We start from the raw sequence: 16,522 nt of genomic DNA, 5'->3' as shown, positions 1-16,522 counted from the left end.
TGTAGATGGCTAAAAATTAGATGGGGTAACACTCAGTTCCCTATCTGTGCAGTGGGGATAACAGCACTGCCCTACCTTACAGGGGTTTTATGAGGAGAAATTCATTAGTGATTGTGAGGTGCTCAGTTGTTCTAGTGCTAGGGACTGTCCATACGTTACAGAACACATTGTTTGGTGATGTTTTTGAAGACCCACCCACCCATTGTAACTCTTCGTAACCCTGAAACAAACACGCACAAGTAAGGACCCACTCACCCCCTAATGTGTTACATGATTTATGGACAGCCTCATATACGTACGTATGATAGATAATTTTCTTCCTGAGAGTTGGTGTCTACAGAGCTATGCTGTTTGACACCAGCTGAGGAACCGGCATGATAAGTAAAGAGGATATGATAGAGGTCTATAAAATCATGACTGGTGTGGAGAAAGTAAATAAGGAAGTGTTATTTACTCCTTCTCATAACACAAGAACTAGGGGTTACCAAATGAAATTAATAGGCAGCAGGTTTAAAACAAACAAAAGAAGTATTTTTTCATACAACGCACTGTCAACTTGTGGAACTCCTTGCCAGAGGATGTTGTGAAGGCGAAGACTATAATAGGGTTCAAAAAAGAAGTAGATAAGTTCATGGAGGATAGGTCCATCAATGGCTATCAGACAGAAGCTTCTATTTGCCAGAAGCTGGGAATGGGCGACAGGGGATGCCTCACTTGATGATTACCTGCTCTGTTCATTCCCTCTGGGGCACCTGGCATTGGCCACTGTTGGAAGACAGGATACTGGGCTAGATGGACCTTTGTCCTGACCCAGTATGGCCATTCTTATGTTCTTAAGTATAAAGTAGTTTGTCAGTATAACTGAGTTACATTGAATGTGTGGGGAGAGGGTGGCAGATCTCCATGAGCTTTTCAGTTACTATCTAAAGAATACAGGAGATAACACTCCAACCCAAGTTATTTTTCTGGCTAAGGAGCATGTCCCAAGGAAGTAATAAAAGTTGAATGGGGCTAGCTTGGGAAAGTGAAATAGCCATAGAACTTGTGTCAGTTCTTGTGAGGAATCGGCCCCAGTAGCCCAACTGTGCGACTGTTTGACGACTATTGTACTTAGCACATTTCACTTCAGAGGCTCTCCAGTCCTTTATGAGCAATCCACGTACAGCAGTAATGCAGCCATCTCTGGGGAGGGTGGTGGTGGCCAGCCAGCACACAAGCACTCTGCACAGTATTAGGCAAAGGACAAAGTAGGATCCTAAGCCTACGTAAAAGGGTGTTGTTTAATGTATAAATGTTATAGATGAAGCTGCCTTTCCTTTTACTGGAAATTAAAGTTTGGGCCTGTACCAAGATCCTGGATCTGAGCCCTTCCAATTCCAGATCTGAACTCAAACTTCACAAGTGGAACGTCTCTCTCTGGTCTCTAACTGCACTGTGTGCTAGAAAGGTGCCAACCCAGCATGAAATTCACTCCTGTGCTGAGGGTGTGCACCAGGCTTGTGCTATTACATAAGTCCTATTTTGTGGGCTGAAGTAAAATTGAAGTGGTGTGCAGCTTTGTGCCAGTCCCATGCACTGGTGTGAATCTCCCCCTCCCACACTGCATAGCAATGTAATCATGCAAGGGACACACTGCAGTGTCCATCTCTCATGTTTTCAGGGATTCTATACATTTAAAGAATCTTTCTCCGAATACATTGCTTTAATTAGAGCACTACTACTTTGTATTTAGAGTGCATTTTGCCAGCTAAGTATCTATGAAATTAATACATACTGTAACTTGGCAGGATCTCTCCATTGAAGTCTACTTGAGTAGTGTGCAACCCAATATCAGCAGCATATGTTTGGACTAAGAATTCTTTGGAAAAGACAGTCAGTTAGAATACAGGTTTTTTTTTCTTTACCCTCAAACAGCCAGTTCTTGCATTTTGACATTTAAACCTGGTTGGGGCCATTTCTCTTTTCTTTCTCCTCCTCTTGAATCTTCTTAAGGGGAGTTCTGTCTCAGGAGGTGGGGAAGAGGGGGGGAAGGTGAGAGTGTGTGTGGGAGGCGGAAGGGGGGAGTTTCAGGACAAATAAGACACCGGGGAGTACTGAACGCATTTTTAGGTTGGGGATTTACTGCTATTTTCTTCTAGAGGTTTAAATTGGAAGCTGCTTGTGATTTAGGAGCATGAATCTGAGGACTGTGCCGCAATTCAGGAAGGCACTTAACCATGTCCTTTATTTTAAGCCTGTGCTTAATTTTCATTGACTTCAATGAGACTTAGCCAAAGCTAGGGAAGTTCTGAAGTGCCCTTCCTGAACGGGTGTCTGTACCAAATAGCATTTCTTAGAAGCTTGTCTAGGTATTGTCATAGGAGACTCAGTCAGTCTGGACTGCACTCCAGAAAATCACCACGCTGAGGGTCAAATGCAATGCTGACATCATAACTCTTAGGCCCAAGTTCTCTGCTGAGTGCTTTGGTGTGGTAACTTGGATGGGCATTGAGGTTCTCACTGGAAGAAGGGAAATGGACCCACCTTCCAGACTGAGGATCCTCTCAGCAGATAACTCAGCGTAGGCTCTTTGGCCCTAGCACCCTTGCCCCCCCACACCTTCCCAAAAGACTGGAAGTTCTGTGAACCGGTGGAACTTTTAGCTTTTTTGCTGCACTAATATCCCCCAACCAACACAGTGCACTGGGTGTCAAATCTCTCTTTTCTGCCTCCCCAGTTCCTACCCTCTTCTTCTGTGTAAGGGAACTGCATCAATATTGCTGTGTGTTGGACCATCTGCATCCCTGGAGGCGGGTGGTTGGTTGGATGGATTGTCCCTTAGACTACAGAATCTGATTGGAATGAGAGGAGAACAGAGGGAGTCCAAAACAATTTTTTGTGCATCAGACACCTTAGATTCCTTCAGGACTCCACACTCATGTATTTTACTGCTTTAATTTCAATATTTCAGCTGACTTCCAGGAGGATGGTGGGATTTTGTTCAGTTGAAGTGCATTGGAATTGAATTAGCCAGTTCCCTCCCTGTTGTGTCTCCAGTGAAGGCAATGCAGTTACACTAAGTCAGCTTGGCCCCATATTGATGACATGCTCTGGCTTGACAAGAGACATGCTCATATATTCATACAATGAGGGCCTGATACCAATGAGAGTTTTGTCACTGATTTAAATGGGAACAGAACTGGGCCTTAAATGAGTGGCAACTGTTGAAATTAAGGTGACATTTATAAATTACTTTATTAATAATCCCTAAAGGATGAATAGAAATTGCTTTTTCACTAATAGATTATCTCAGGGACAGATTACATGATGTAGAGACCCTTCTATATAAGTGATTTATGTTCTATATTCCCAGTCTATCGGGGTTTATAACAGAGGCTATAAAATCATCTGTCTGTCTCTACAACATGCCTTAGCACATATAAGAATGATTTACTTGGAGAAAAGCAATTTCTGTTCGTTATCCATGAATTATCTTAAAGTATGTGTACATGTCACCTTAATTTCACGTTGTTATATGATTTAGTGCCTTCTTTTCCAGGCTAAATTTATTTTTATGGACCTTATTTTCTTCAAATTAGCCCTGAACCTGGCCTGAAGTAGTATCCTCTCTCCCTACTCTTCATTGCTCTTCTGTAAACTCTGCTGGCATATTTTGAGACATAAACACAGAAAATACCTTTAATAATAATTTTAAAAACCCCAACATTTTCTTCTTTTAATTCCAGTCTCATCCCTGAGTATGTCTAAGTGTTCCATAAGAAAATGACATTGTAGTGCAAGCAGAAAGCCCCAAAATAGATATATTAAAAGTGGTCAAATTTTCATAGCAACAAGGTCATGGGTCAAATCCAGGACCTTTCTGCAAATGTAGGGGAAATGAGCTTTCCAATTCCCTGCTATACCTAATAGCTCAGAAGGAATTTGGTTGGTTCATCAGCACCTAATTTTGTGTGAACTTGAGACTCAGCCACATTAGTGTTTAAATTGTATTAATTGTTGAAAGGTATGTGCCAGGCCCAGTTTTGAGTGAACCGGGGGCTGTTTCTGGCTTCACATTGAAACCTGGTGGAATTCTGCAGTGTCATCTGTTTTCTCGCTGTGGTTTTGATTGAACTCTGAACTCAAAGGATGAGCCCCGGTGAACTGAAACCACTGGGTTTTGCACAGCCCTGCCACTCCTCAAAGCATTTGTAAGCTCAAAATTATAGATGATAAAATATGACCTTTATGCTTTCCCAAATATGTAGGATGCTAGTTAGTAGCAGAGCTGGCTTCAACCCCTGTCAATGTGCATGGACTCCTGATTATGTATATTTGGTGGGCAATGTATATTTCTGGGCCTCTTCTCAAACTTTTCCCTTGTATGATTCTGTGTTGCTATTGTAGAATTGTTTATGATCTCCCCTTACCCTCTTAAGGAGACAGGTACTATACAGTTTGTGTAGCAAACAAAAGGCTTTGACAAGATGATCTGTTAATGGTTTCAAGTTTAAAATAACATAAATGCATCCATGAATAGAAGATCTAAGGGGGAATGGATAGTTCTGGAGATTAGTGATGAATTATGGAGCCTTTCCCCTTTGGTTGCCTCTCTGAATCTAGCCTGGGTTGGCAGTGACTCTGAGTTACAGCTGATTTTGGTAGCTCATACAAAATAATTTAGAGATCACAGGTCTAATGAATTCTAAACCAGCTCAGATTGGCTGTGCCTTTCTCTTGACTCAGATTCTGAGATTAACAGCATCTGACAAATTGTACCAAGCTCTGCAACGATTTTCTAGACAAGCGTTTAGAAGGGAGCAGACTGAAGAGTACCAGTTTTACTCTATGTGCTCATGTCTCTGGAGGTGAATGGCTGGTGCTATTCCCATCTGTTCCACCTGGCCCATTTTCAGACATACATAGCGATTATTCTGCCAGAGCTCTGTGATCAATCCTTTGCCTCCTGTGATCTGCTGCAGCTTCTGTGCAGTGACATGTTAATTTTATTTTTCTCAGGCATTTGGAGAATTAGTTTGCTAAGGACTGAAAGGGCTTTGACTGTTTTGTTTGTTCACAGGCAATTGTAGTAATAATTCTACATATAAGCTATTCAGTGTAGTATAAGCAACTTCTTATATGGTGCTTACCAATCTTTGGAAAGCACTTTGAGGGCTACAGATGAAAAACCCTATATTATTTATTAATTAGTTGTAGCAATCTAATCCAGCTCCCATTGAAGTCAGTGGAAATTTTTCCTTTCGCTTAAGCGAGTTGTGGATTAGGCCCTAAATAATGTTCCATATTTTGTTTATGGTTGTTGCCCCTTTTTGACATGAGCAGCTAGTTGACGTTTGGGGGCTTGTGGGTGTTCGAATTGGGAGTAGAAAGTGGTGGTAGTCAGGCATTTCTCTGATGCAGTTTTGTGTATATACAAAGAATGTATGAAGTCCTGTGTCTTGGAACACAGAAGGAATAAAATAGCAATAAACAGCCTCTTTTTCTCACAGCACCAAGAGTGCTTTTTTTTTTTTTAGCCTGCACCCTGACCTGAAAAACCTCTACCCAGGGTCAGTGACATGCATTTAGCTGCTCATTCAGGCTGCCTCTCTCACTCTGTTCTTGTCTGACCTCAGTTTCTGAGATCTCTCATCCCCCGACCTTCCCCTATCCAAAAGAACGCACAGTCAAAAGCTCCTCAGCAGGTTCACACACACCTTTTGTCTTAGGTGGTACTTACGCTTACAGTTATGTTAATTGAAGGGTCAGTTCACACCTATCAATCTCAATGGGGTATTAATTCAGCCCATAACAACGTTTCACCCAGATCATAACACTATTGTGAAGGTTCTGTAAATATTCCCAAAGATGGGATGGATAGTTATAGTTTTGATATATTTAGAAAAGAAAAAGAAATTAAAGAAAGACTTGATACAGGAGGCATCATCTGACCTGTGATTTGTTTCATGGACTGTTCCAGTTATTCAGCAGTTAAAGGTAAAATAGCAATATATTCTGGCATAGGATTATAGTGTTTGTAGGATTTCCACTTGGCTGAAATACTTAAATATCCTATTATGTGATGCCGTGACTCTTGCAGTGCTGCTGCATGCATTGTATAAATTAGAGATTTGCCTGAATCTAAACCACAGATCAAAATGCTGCTGGAGTTCCAAATCCAGATCTGGTTTAGAATTTTGCAAATGGTCCCAACTGTAAACTAGCCTGAACCAAAACCCTCAATAGCATTAGTCCCAAATGTTGGGATGTTTGGCATCTGAATTTCTAGTAGAAATGCCCCATCCTCCATTATAATGATTGCCCTTGAAAAGGAGGCTTAGGAGACCTTCCTGAGAAAGTGAGCCTAGTGCTCTGAGTACAGGCCTAGGAGCTCCAGTTCTGGCTCTGATGATGGCACCGTCTGGAGCCTGAGTAGCCATAGTAAAGTGATGTAAAGGTAAACTTTTAAAAGTAAGTTCTTTGATGTTTGGGTGTCCATTTTTACTCCAAGATTAAAAATAAAAATAGAGACCAAAAGTTAGGTTCTACAGTTTGGCACTGAAATAAAGAGCCTGGGATGAGATTTTGAAAAATTGGTACGTAAGTAAATGGCCAGATTTTCAAAAATGCTGAGCAACCCAGATGTCCCTTTGATGTCAGTGGGAGATCTAGGCGCTCAGCACCTTTCTGTGGCTCAGCTCCCCATCTCTCCAATGAGAATACCAATCTGCACCTCCCAGGAATCGTATGGCTAATTAATGTTTGGGTTGCCAATGGGCAGTGCATTAGAAATTAAGGATGAAATTTCAAAAGCACCTTAGTGGGGGAAGTTCCCCATCTTGCATGGGTGTGGTGGGTTCAATGGTGGTTGGGCATCTAACTCCTAAAGCATTTTTGAAAAGAGCAGTCTAAATTCTGGGGGTTGGACTAAATGAATACTTAGTTCATGGCAAGCAGGGGTGTAAATCTCTTCTGCACTATCCTGCCGCACACTAAGCGTTTTTGTGGACCCTGCTGCTGTGCATTAAAAGTTCCCTAGTGCTCTTTGATCTACCCCGCTTCGAAATGGTAGATTGACACCCCAGCTTGCTGAGAATTTAGGACTTCTCTAAACAAACATTAAGTGTTGTTATTCACCCTGTTCAAGATTCCTGCAAGTAGCTCTTCTGATGTATGCTTCACAGAGGGATATGTTTTATTGGGACAGGCCTCAATGGGGGAGGTTTACGAAGTTAGGTGGCTACTTGGTATTTGTGTCTTTGAAAATCTCCCTACAAAAACTAGATCCCTGTGTTAGGAGTGTTTAAAAAAAAAAAAAAAAAAAAAAAGAGAAAAAAAAAAAAAAAAAACCCCCCCAAAAAACAAAAAAGTTAAAGGGTCCTTTTTAAATATTCAAACGGAAATTCCCCCCCCCCCCCCCCGCGCTACTGGACTGCAAGCAGGAGAGAACAGGACCAGATCCTGTAATTGCTCTTTTATGCAAAATTGCTATTTGGCCAAGGGGTTTGCAACTGATTGAAATGAATCTTCTTTCCCTTTTGCAGCCTGATGGCACCAGCAAAGAGTGTGTCTTCATTGAAAAAGTCCTAGAAAACAACTACACAGCACTGATGTCTGCGAAATACTCTGGCTGGTACGTTGGATTTACCAAAAAGGGAAGGCCACGAAAAGGGCCCAAGACCCAGGAAAACCAACAAGATGTGCATTTTATGAAAAGGTACCCAAAGGGTCAAGTGGAGTTACAGAAACCTTTCAAGTACACCACAGTGACCAAGAGGACTAAGAGAATACGACCTACCAACCCCAGTTAAAAGATAGACAAAAACAGTGTCACAATAATAAACCACAAAAAAACTGCACCAGAGGAATATTTTTACATTAAAAATAAGGAAGAAGTTCTATTTTTGTACATTGTGTTTAAAAAATAATTAAAAAAAATAAAAAAAATAAAAGACTGGATGGCAAACGCTGGGGGAAGCTGTTAGGGATTTATTGTGACTTGAAAAACAAAATGAACTGCTCTATTTAAATTGACTTCTTGTTGTTGACACATAGGTGCTTATTTCTCTTTTTGGAACGGACAACTTTTCAAGCAGATCCCCAGAGGAAAAACAATTAATATTAAATAAAATAAAACCAAAGAAAACCAAAGTTCTTTCCCAAAGTTACTGAGACCCTGCCCCGAAAATCACCAGTTTTGCAGTAATCTATTTATTGTCTGCTGCAAACTGTCCTGAGACAAGATGGTGTGTGCGGCAGTGATTGAGTTTCCGTGGAGTTCTCAATGCATCGATCTTCTGTAACCTTTCTGATGACATAAGGTGTCACGGCTCTGTGATCCTGCATTATGCTCAGTTCTGGAGAATGCTGCTAAATACATTCAAGTGACTAAAAGTGACCTAATACACCAATGATAAGGGAATATTTTAAAACCAGCTATATTATATATATTATATATATATAAGCTATTTATTTCACCTCTCTGTATATTGCAGTTCCATGAACCAAGTATTACTGCCTCAACAATTAAAAAAATTATTTAAAACACATGTACATATTGCTGTAATTTATACTTTTTGATTATTGCTATGAACTTTTATCCTTATATCACAGTGGTAGCCACTCTGTAGTTAAGGTCGGAGCTAGCTTTCCATTATACACTTGATTTTCAATCCTCCCCAAGTTTTCCCCAATAAAAACCAGTCTTTCGTGGCCTAATGGGCTGAGCACTATGTTGGGAACCAGGAATTCACAGAGTTTTTCCACCACTGAAACTTTGTCCAGACTAAGAAAGCTGTGTTGTTAGATCTTGTTTGTTTGCTCAGTCTAATGGACACTTTCTAAAACTCTAGTTTTATGCTAATCTGCCCCATAGATCTTTGATGTGACCAGTTTAACATACACTAAAGTACAACTTGCCTTGTCTTGACTAGAGTTTTAGAAGGCATTATTTGTTTCAGGCTAGCCAATATAGTTTAATATTATACCTTTAAACCCTAGAACCTTGACTTCCTTCATGTCCTTGGGTAAGTCACTTAACATTTCTGGGACTCAGTTTCTCCACATGTAAAATGAGGATACCAACCACTTATCTACCTTACAGGGTGTTGTGAGTATGGACTAGTTAATGGTTTTGTACTGTTTTTGGACAATGAAAACCCTTATGTAAATGATAAATATTGACGAGAAACATTTAGCTACAGAATAGCATACCTCAACTAGGGCTGGCAAGCGATTAAAAAAATTCATCGTTATTAATTATGTGATTAAACAATACTAGAATCCCATTTATTTAAATATTTTTGTATGTTTTCTACATTTTCAAATATATTGATTTCAGTTACAACACAGAATACAGAGTGTACAGTGCTCATTTTGTTTGTTTTTAATTACAAATATTTGCACTGTAAAAAAACAAAAGAAATAGTATATTTCAATGCACCTAATACAAGTACCATAGTGCAATCTCTTTATCGTGAAAGTTGAACTTGCAAAAGTAGAATTATGTAAAAAAAAAACTGCATTAAAAATAAAACAATGTAAAACTTTAGCGCCTATAAGTCCACTCAGTCCTACTTCTTGTTCAGCAAATCTCTGACAAACAAATTTGTTTACATTTGCAGGAGATAATGCTGCCTGCTTCTTGTTTACAATGTCACCTGAAAGTGAGAACAGGCGTTTGCATGGCACTGTTGTAGCAGGGGTTGCAAGACATTTACATGCCAGATGAGCTAATGATTCATATGTCCCTTCATGCTTCAACCACCATTCCAGAGGACATGCATCCATGCTGATGATGGGTTCTGCTTGATAACAATCCAAAGCAGTGCAGCCCAATGCATGTTCATGTTCATTATCTGAGTCAGATGATGCCACCTGCAGAAGGTTGATTTTCTTTTTTGGTGGTTTGGGTTCTGTAGTTTCCGTATCGGAGTGTTGCTCTTTTAAGACTCCTGAAAGCATGCTCCACACCTCGTCCCTCTCAGATTTTGGAAGGCACTTCAGATTCTTAAACTTTGGGTCAAGTGCTGTAGCTATTTTTAGAAATCTCACATTGGTACCTTCTTTGCATTTTGTCAAATCTGCAGTAAAAGTATTCTTAAAACAAACAACATGTGCTGGGTCATCATCCGAGACTGCTATAACATGAAATATATGGCAGAATGTGGGTAAAACAGAGCAGGAGACATACAATTCTCCCCCAAGGAGTTCAGTCACAAATTTAATTAATGCATTATTTTTTTAACGAGCGTCATCAGCATGGAATCATGTCCTCTGGAATGGTGGCCGAAGCATGAAGGGGCATACAAATGTTTAGCATATCTGGCACATAAATACCGCAATGCCGGCTACAAAGTGCCATGTGAATGCCTGTTCTCACTTTCAGGAGACATTGTAAATAAGAAGTGGGCAGCATGATCTCCTGTAAATGTAAACATACTTGTTTGTCTTAGCAATTGGCTGAACAAGAAGTAGGACTGAGTGGACTTGTAGGCTCTGAAGTTTTACATTGTTTTGTTTTTAAGTGCAGTTATATAAGAAAAAAAATCTACATTTGCAAGTTGCACTTTCACAATAAAGAGATTGCACTACAGTACTTGTATGAGGTGAATTGAAAAATACTATTTCTTTTATCATTTTTACAATGAAAATATTTGTAATAAAAAGTGAGCACTGTACACTTTGTATTCTGCGTTGTAATTGAAATCAATATATTTGAAAACAGAAAAACATTCAAAATATTTAATAAATTTCAATTAGTATTCTATTGTTTAACAGCGTGATTAAAACTGCAATTAATCACAATTAATTTTTTGAGCTAATCGTGTGAGTTAACTGCAGTTAATTGACATCCCTAGTATCAACCTGTTCAACTCCCGTCAGAGTAGACGGGAACCATAAATATTAGGATTCCAAGCCAATACCTTTGGCCAAAATCACAACCAAACCAGAATGACCTGACAACCCATCTTCCAATGAATCTGCTATGAATTGTTGTATTGTTGGTATGACAGTAGCACCTCCAACCCTCAGCCAAACTCAGGACCCTCTGTGCTACACACAAGAGACAGTGCCTGCCTTGAAGAGCTTCCAGTCTAAATAGATGAGACAGAAAAAGGTTAGGAAGAGAAGCAGAGAGACTAGGTGATTTGCTCCAGGTCACACAGTAAGTCAAATCTGGGACTAGAACACAGGTCTTCTGTCTCCCAATCTACTGCATTGTACTACCAAGCCTGTTGTTTGCAGGTAATAGGGGTGAAAGTAACTTAAAGGACTTACTGGTACGCCGGAGTACTGAGCGGGGCGTGGCCTCAGCCGGAAGAGGCATGGCCTCAACCGGAAGAGGTGGGGCCTTTCAATATTTAAAGACCCTGGGGCTCCACAGTGGCCGGAGGTCTGGGACCTTGAAATCCCCACCCGAGCCCGGCTGCCGGAGCTCCAGCGGTGATTTAAGGGGCCCGGGGCTCCCCACAGCGGCTGGAGCCCTGGGCCCTTTAAATCACCGCTGGAGAAGCCAGTCCAGTCCGGCACAGTGTACCGGCTCTTGCCGGTACGCTGTACCGGCTTACTTTCACCTCTGGCAGGTAACTATGTACTAAGCACCATACAGCTAACAGTTTCTTTACTCTAGCAACCACTTGGGTTTGTACTCCAACTGTTTGTATGTGTTTTGGGGAGGGTGAGAGTCCCATTAAAACAAACAAACCCCAAACCCTCCCCCAGTGGGATGTGGATCTAGGGTCTGCTGTATCAGTGTGGGTCCAGCCCACCTGACCCTTCCAGCAGCTAGAACTGCCTCGAGGGGTTGAGAGCCCTCTAAAAACCTCCCCCCATACCTCTACCACCACCCACAGAAGGCATCTGTGTAGTAGGAGTATGTCTCTGGACTGTGGAGGAAACTGAATCCAGTGTTGCCAACCCGAAATGTTCAAAAATCATGAGATTGCCTTAAAATCATTAGATTTTTAAAAAGGCTAAATTCAGGCTTCTTTTGTCTTGGTCTTCTGGTGTCGGAACCATTAGGTTCACAATTCCCAGCTTTTCTTCACTACCAAGAGTCTTCAAATCTTTCTTTTTTTAAAAAATGGAAGCTGATATTCTCATGCTTTTCACAGAGCAGCTGGGGCTATCAGCACATAGCATGAGGCCCACAAGAGTTGACAAACCGACGTACATCTGCCAGGAAGAGGAGTTCTGAAGGAAGACACTGAAACAGCTTTCTCTGGGGTTGTGCAGGACAAAGCTATTACAGAGACTAAGTATAGGTGGCGGCAGCACTGGGGCACTACAGTTCTAGCCCCACCCCCAGCAGCCTCGGTTTCTGTTTGGGTTGGGGGGGGGAGATTAGTCTCTCCCTTGTAGCAGCAGTAGCATACTTGCAGATTGGTCAAAGAGCGTATGTGGGGGTCCTTTGGATTTGGCTTCAGTCGTGATTTGTGTGGTAAAGGAGTTGGGGAAGGTTCAGTGGGATTTTTTGACAAGTACTGGGTGTAAATTTGCATGGGTTGGTTTATCCAGGGTGACAGGGAGGATGGTCCCCCAGATAAATAGAGATTTATAATTGTCTTTTCTTTGAGGCTTGGTCATGTCACCCAGCATTCTGGTTTTGGGGACAGGGAGGAAATGGATGGGACCCCCACTTCCTAGGAGAAAATCATAAGGGGGAAAGTTAAAACCATTTGGAGGCTCTAGGCTTGGGCAGGAGGAATATCTTATGGGGATGAGAGACCCTTGGCGAGGGGGGGGGGAGCGGAACTCCATTAGGATAAGGAGTGCCATGATGGGATTTGGAAAGAGGTTTTTAACCTTTTGTATGAGGGTAAGAGGACCTTCAAACTGCAGCACAGACCTCTACCACTTGAGCTAAAGGACTGGGTTCTTTAGATGGTAGCAGTAGGAGGTGGTTAATCATGTGGACCAGCCACTAGTGGTGAGGCTGACACATACTTTGCCATTGGTTACAAAGCTATTTGGCAGACAGTAGTGAATCAAGATTCCTGGGTTCTCTTCTTGGCTCTGGGAGGGGAGTGTGATCTAGTGGTCACAGCACTAATTTAGGATTCCTGGAAGCTATTTGCATGTTAATAATGGCATGTTAATAATTTGCATTGATATAGTCCTCATTAACGTGTATGTCTAGAAGATGGGTATGCAGGAGCAGCCTCACTTTAAAGACTCTATGGACATGCACATGGACTTGGCATAGTCATGAGTTCTATTCATAGCTCTACCAAAAGTGACTATGGGCAACCTCACAGATGATCAGTTACCTATCCGTAAAAAGGAGGGAATAATGCTTACCTGTCTCCTATGTTAAGGTCATGAGGCCTTGTTCAGTATGAAAGTTTGTGACATACACAGGATTATTAACACCAGTCAGCGTAAGAGATGAAACAGAACCTCATAGGCTCCTGGTTCCCAGTCCAGTGCACTTTAGGGCAGAGGGTATTCTGATGGCAGGAGAAAGCAGCAAGAAGATGGAGGTGGAGGAAACATTCACAAAATTGGGAGCCATAGGAGATGCTGGCTTCCAAATATTTTTGAAAATCTGGCCAGTGGGGAACATCCACACTTAACTAGATCTTCATTTTCCTCCTAAGCAGCAATTCTGCTGGAGACATCTGGGTCGCTGCATGTCAGGTTGCTCTGTATTTCTGTACACAGTCTATGGCAACTGATTTCTTTCTGGGTCAGAGGTTTGCAAACAGCCTTTGAAAACTTGATTAAAACATTCTATTTCCCCATTGGCTTGAGGATTATAGAATGGAAGAAAATCTGTGCTTAACATTTCTCTCCTTCAGAAATTCTTCCAACGCCCTTTATGTGAGCTGAAGTTCACTGTGTAGACTGTTACTTTTTAATTTACTTTGTGAACTGTGATTTGATTACTGTTGTTGAAATAACCTCAGTAGGAAACACAACCACAAGCCATTTGCTGAAGTAATTGATGACAGTAATGTGCCAGAGCTTCAGGTGGGCACATTTTAAATAAATACATTAATTAATTAAATTTAATAATAATAGCATGTCACAGTTACCGTTCCAAAGATTCTGTTGTATCAGTAGCAACATTTTTCTGTCCAGAGTCAGGCAAAGGAATGCAGGGATGGATGTAATGGTACAATGTGTGTTATATCTGTTTTTTTTGTCATGAATCTAGCAAGTAATTCAGGATGCTATCGCATTTTCAATGTGTACATCCATCCCAGGTCCCCTGAAGAGAACTCTGAGCCTTTGTTTGGTTCAGACAAATCCCTGATAAGTTTCTCGACCATGTTGAAGAAATCTGTGTTGCAGTTTAGTTGGAACTACCTGATGGTGAGTGCCACATGTGGCATATACACCAGAGATGGATGTGTTTCAAGCAAAACCTCACATCCCGGCATTTGCAAGCTCAGGATATGAACTTTGAACTTTGCAGTTGTCCCTTATCTTTATGATGTGGTAAGCTAAACCCAAAGATCCAAACACCCCAAAGACTTTGGGAAAATTTTGGATCTCAGTCCAGATTTGAACTCTGTAGCTTGGGCTCACTCCTTACACTATGTTTAAAAATCATCATCACAAAGGCAAAGAAGGGTAAGGTGTGGGTCAGCATGTTTTGCAGTCTTTGGCTGCCCTCTAGGCAGGTAAAATCAAATATTGGTTCCCTTCCACTGCCTTGAACTATTCTGTAGGCCCAGGACCAAGATCTCTACTACCAGAGGAATCATTTTAACTCCTCTTCCAAGCAGGTACCGATTATTGGCCAAGGTAGATGAGGCAAGCCATTCACAACAACATTATCATGTCCTGGCTTGTACTTCACTTCTCCTTTAAAAGGCAGTCAGTAGCCTGGCCCTTGTACAATGAGTATTCAAGCTCATAGACAAAATGTTGTTGGCACATGTGATCAGTTTGCCAGGTAAGTTTGCAACCCCAAAGCTGGGGTTTTCAGTTCCCCAGGCACATGCTAGTACAGTGCTTCCTGTTCAACAACACGGTATTCTTGTTTGGCCTCAGGATTGTTGATGCAAATACAGCTCTCACCTCACTTATCAGCATGGATCCATGTGGCTGCTGCACCTGGTTTATAGTTGGATTGTTGAGTCTAATTTGCCTACTTTCTAAACAGTGGGCTTTTAGCAACTCCTTCCTTCAAGCATAAAAACCATCCCTATCTAGAGTGGAACTTGTCAATACTAAGTTTCAAACCAACCTCATGACTGATGCCTTTCTTCCTTCAATATCATCCACTGAGTTACAGGCTGGCCTGTCGAGATGTACCCATTAGCAGTGAGAAGGCCCATTCCAAGATCAGGGTTGCTGGTTTTCACACTACAGAACTCTGCAGCTACCTGTATTCTGTTTGATCAAAGTGGAAAGCCACCCATGCAGAGAGATTGATGCCTTTAAGTTAATCACCTGCATAGTATAGTGTCTGAATCTGATAAGATTCAGGCAGAAGAAATACCATCTGGTATTGTATGCCCCAGGCATACAAATGTCAACACAGCAAAGTAGTTTATAAACAGGGTGAGGAACCCCGCAGTATATAATAAGGACAGAAATATCAGGGCCTGTGATAGTGACACTGGGAGTTTTGCCATTGGTTTTATTGGAAGTATAATCAGACCATGAGACCATGACTTCATGTACATGGCTTCTGGAGTCAGGACTACAGCATACTTTAGCAAAATATTTGATCTTTCCATGCCACTGACAGTGGGTATCTTTTCAGGGCATCATATGTAGCTGAGCACAATGGAAGCATAACTTTGTGGTGAATTCTGCAATGTGTTATACTTCATAGCCGTAAGGACTGTGTTCAATCCATCACCATCTTGTCTGCCACTCTTGGAATTATTTTAGCTGATTCAATCTGGCTAAAAATAAGTAGAACTTGATGTAAATCTAGTTCTGATTTAAGCAAATACACAATCTTGATGAGCTGTCTCAGATTGCCTTGCTGGGCATACAACTATACAGGCATGTATAGAGTCTACCACAGAATAATAGTGATGTATTGCTCAGTAGATGGTCACTGATTTTCTGGGCATGTTGGTACATTCTTTGTCTCTCTGCTACCAAATGTACTTTTAGGCTAAACTAATAAAACCGAAACAGCTTTAGCAGACATGTTAGCTTCTTTAATCCAAGAAGGTTTTGCCACCACCAACTCCGAACAATTACATTAGTGTAGCAATACACAAATATGCTCAACAGGGGCTCTCAGTTATTTCCATATCATGACCTGTCCAGCATCCCTCCACCCCTCTAACTGCGACACTCCTCCCATTTACTAATATGGGAAGAGCTGAATGGTCATGACCCTGACAGCTGTCTGTGACTTCTGTCACCAAATTACAAACCCCTGTTCTACCATTAGTTCATTGCCTTCCCCCCACCCCGGTTCATATTCAGATGCTGGAGGCAGGAAGATCCCTGACAAAAATTTGTAACCTATGTAGACCATATAATTTCAAGCAATATTGAGGTGAGACATTAAGCAATAAACGTAATAAATAATACTACCAATGGTCTAAAGTAGCATGTGATGGTA

General features: G+C 41.4%; 1 protein-coding gene across 3 annotated transcripts in view; it reads left to right on the top strand.

Moving 5' to 3' along the window:
* The window catches only part of FGF18 (fibroblast growth factor 18), a 110,054-nt gene extending 101,566 nt beyond the window's left edge, over positions 1 to 8,488 (top strand). For all 3 annotated transcript variants that reach the window (XM_029913757.1, XM_024206162.1, XM_029913758.1), the window contains one exon: positions 7,524 to 8,488. In XM_029913757.1, the coding sequence (XP_029769617.1) occupies positions 7,524 to 7,790 (267 nt within the window). In that variant the 3' untranslated portion in view covers positions 7,791 to 8,488. The remainder of the gene's footprint in view (positions 1 to 7,523) is intronic.
* Positions 8,489 to 16,522: the final 8,034 nt, after the last annotated feature.

The sequence above is a fragment of the Terrapene carolina genome, unplaced genomic scaffold (genome assembly GCF_002925995.2).
Source record: "Terrapene carolina triunguis isolate 2854851 unplaced genomic scaffold, T_m_triunguis-2.0 Scaffold838, whole genome shotgun sequence".
NCBI lineage: Eukaryota > Metazoa > Chordata > Testudines > Emydidae > Terrapene > Terrapene triunguis.
Note: the sequence above shows the minus strand (reverse complement) of the source record. Positions and strands in the feature narration are given on the sequence as shown.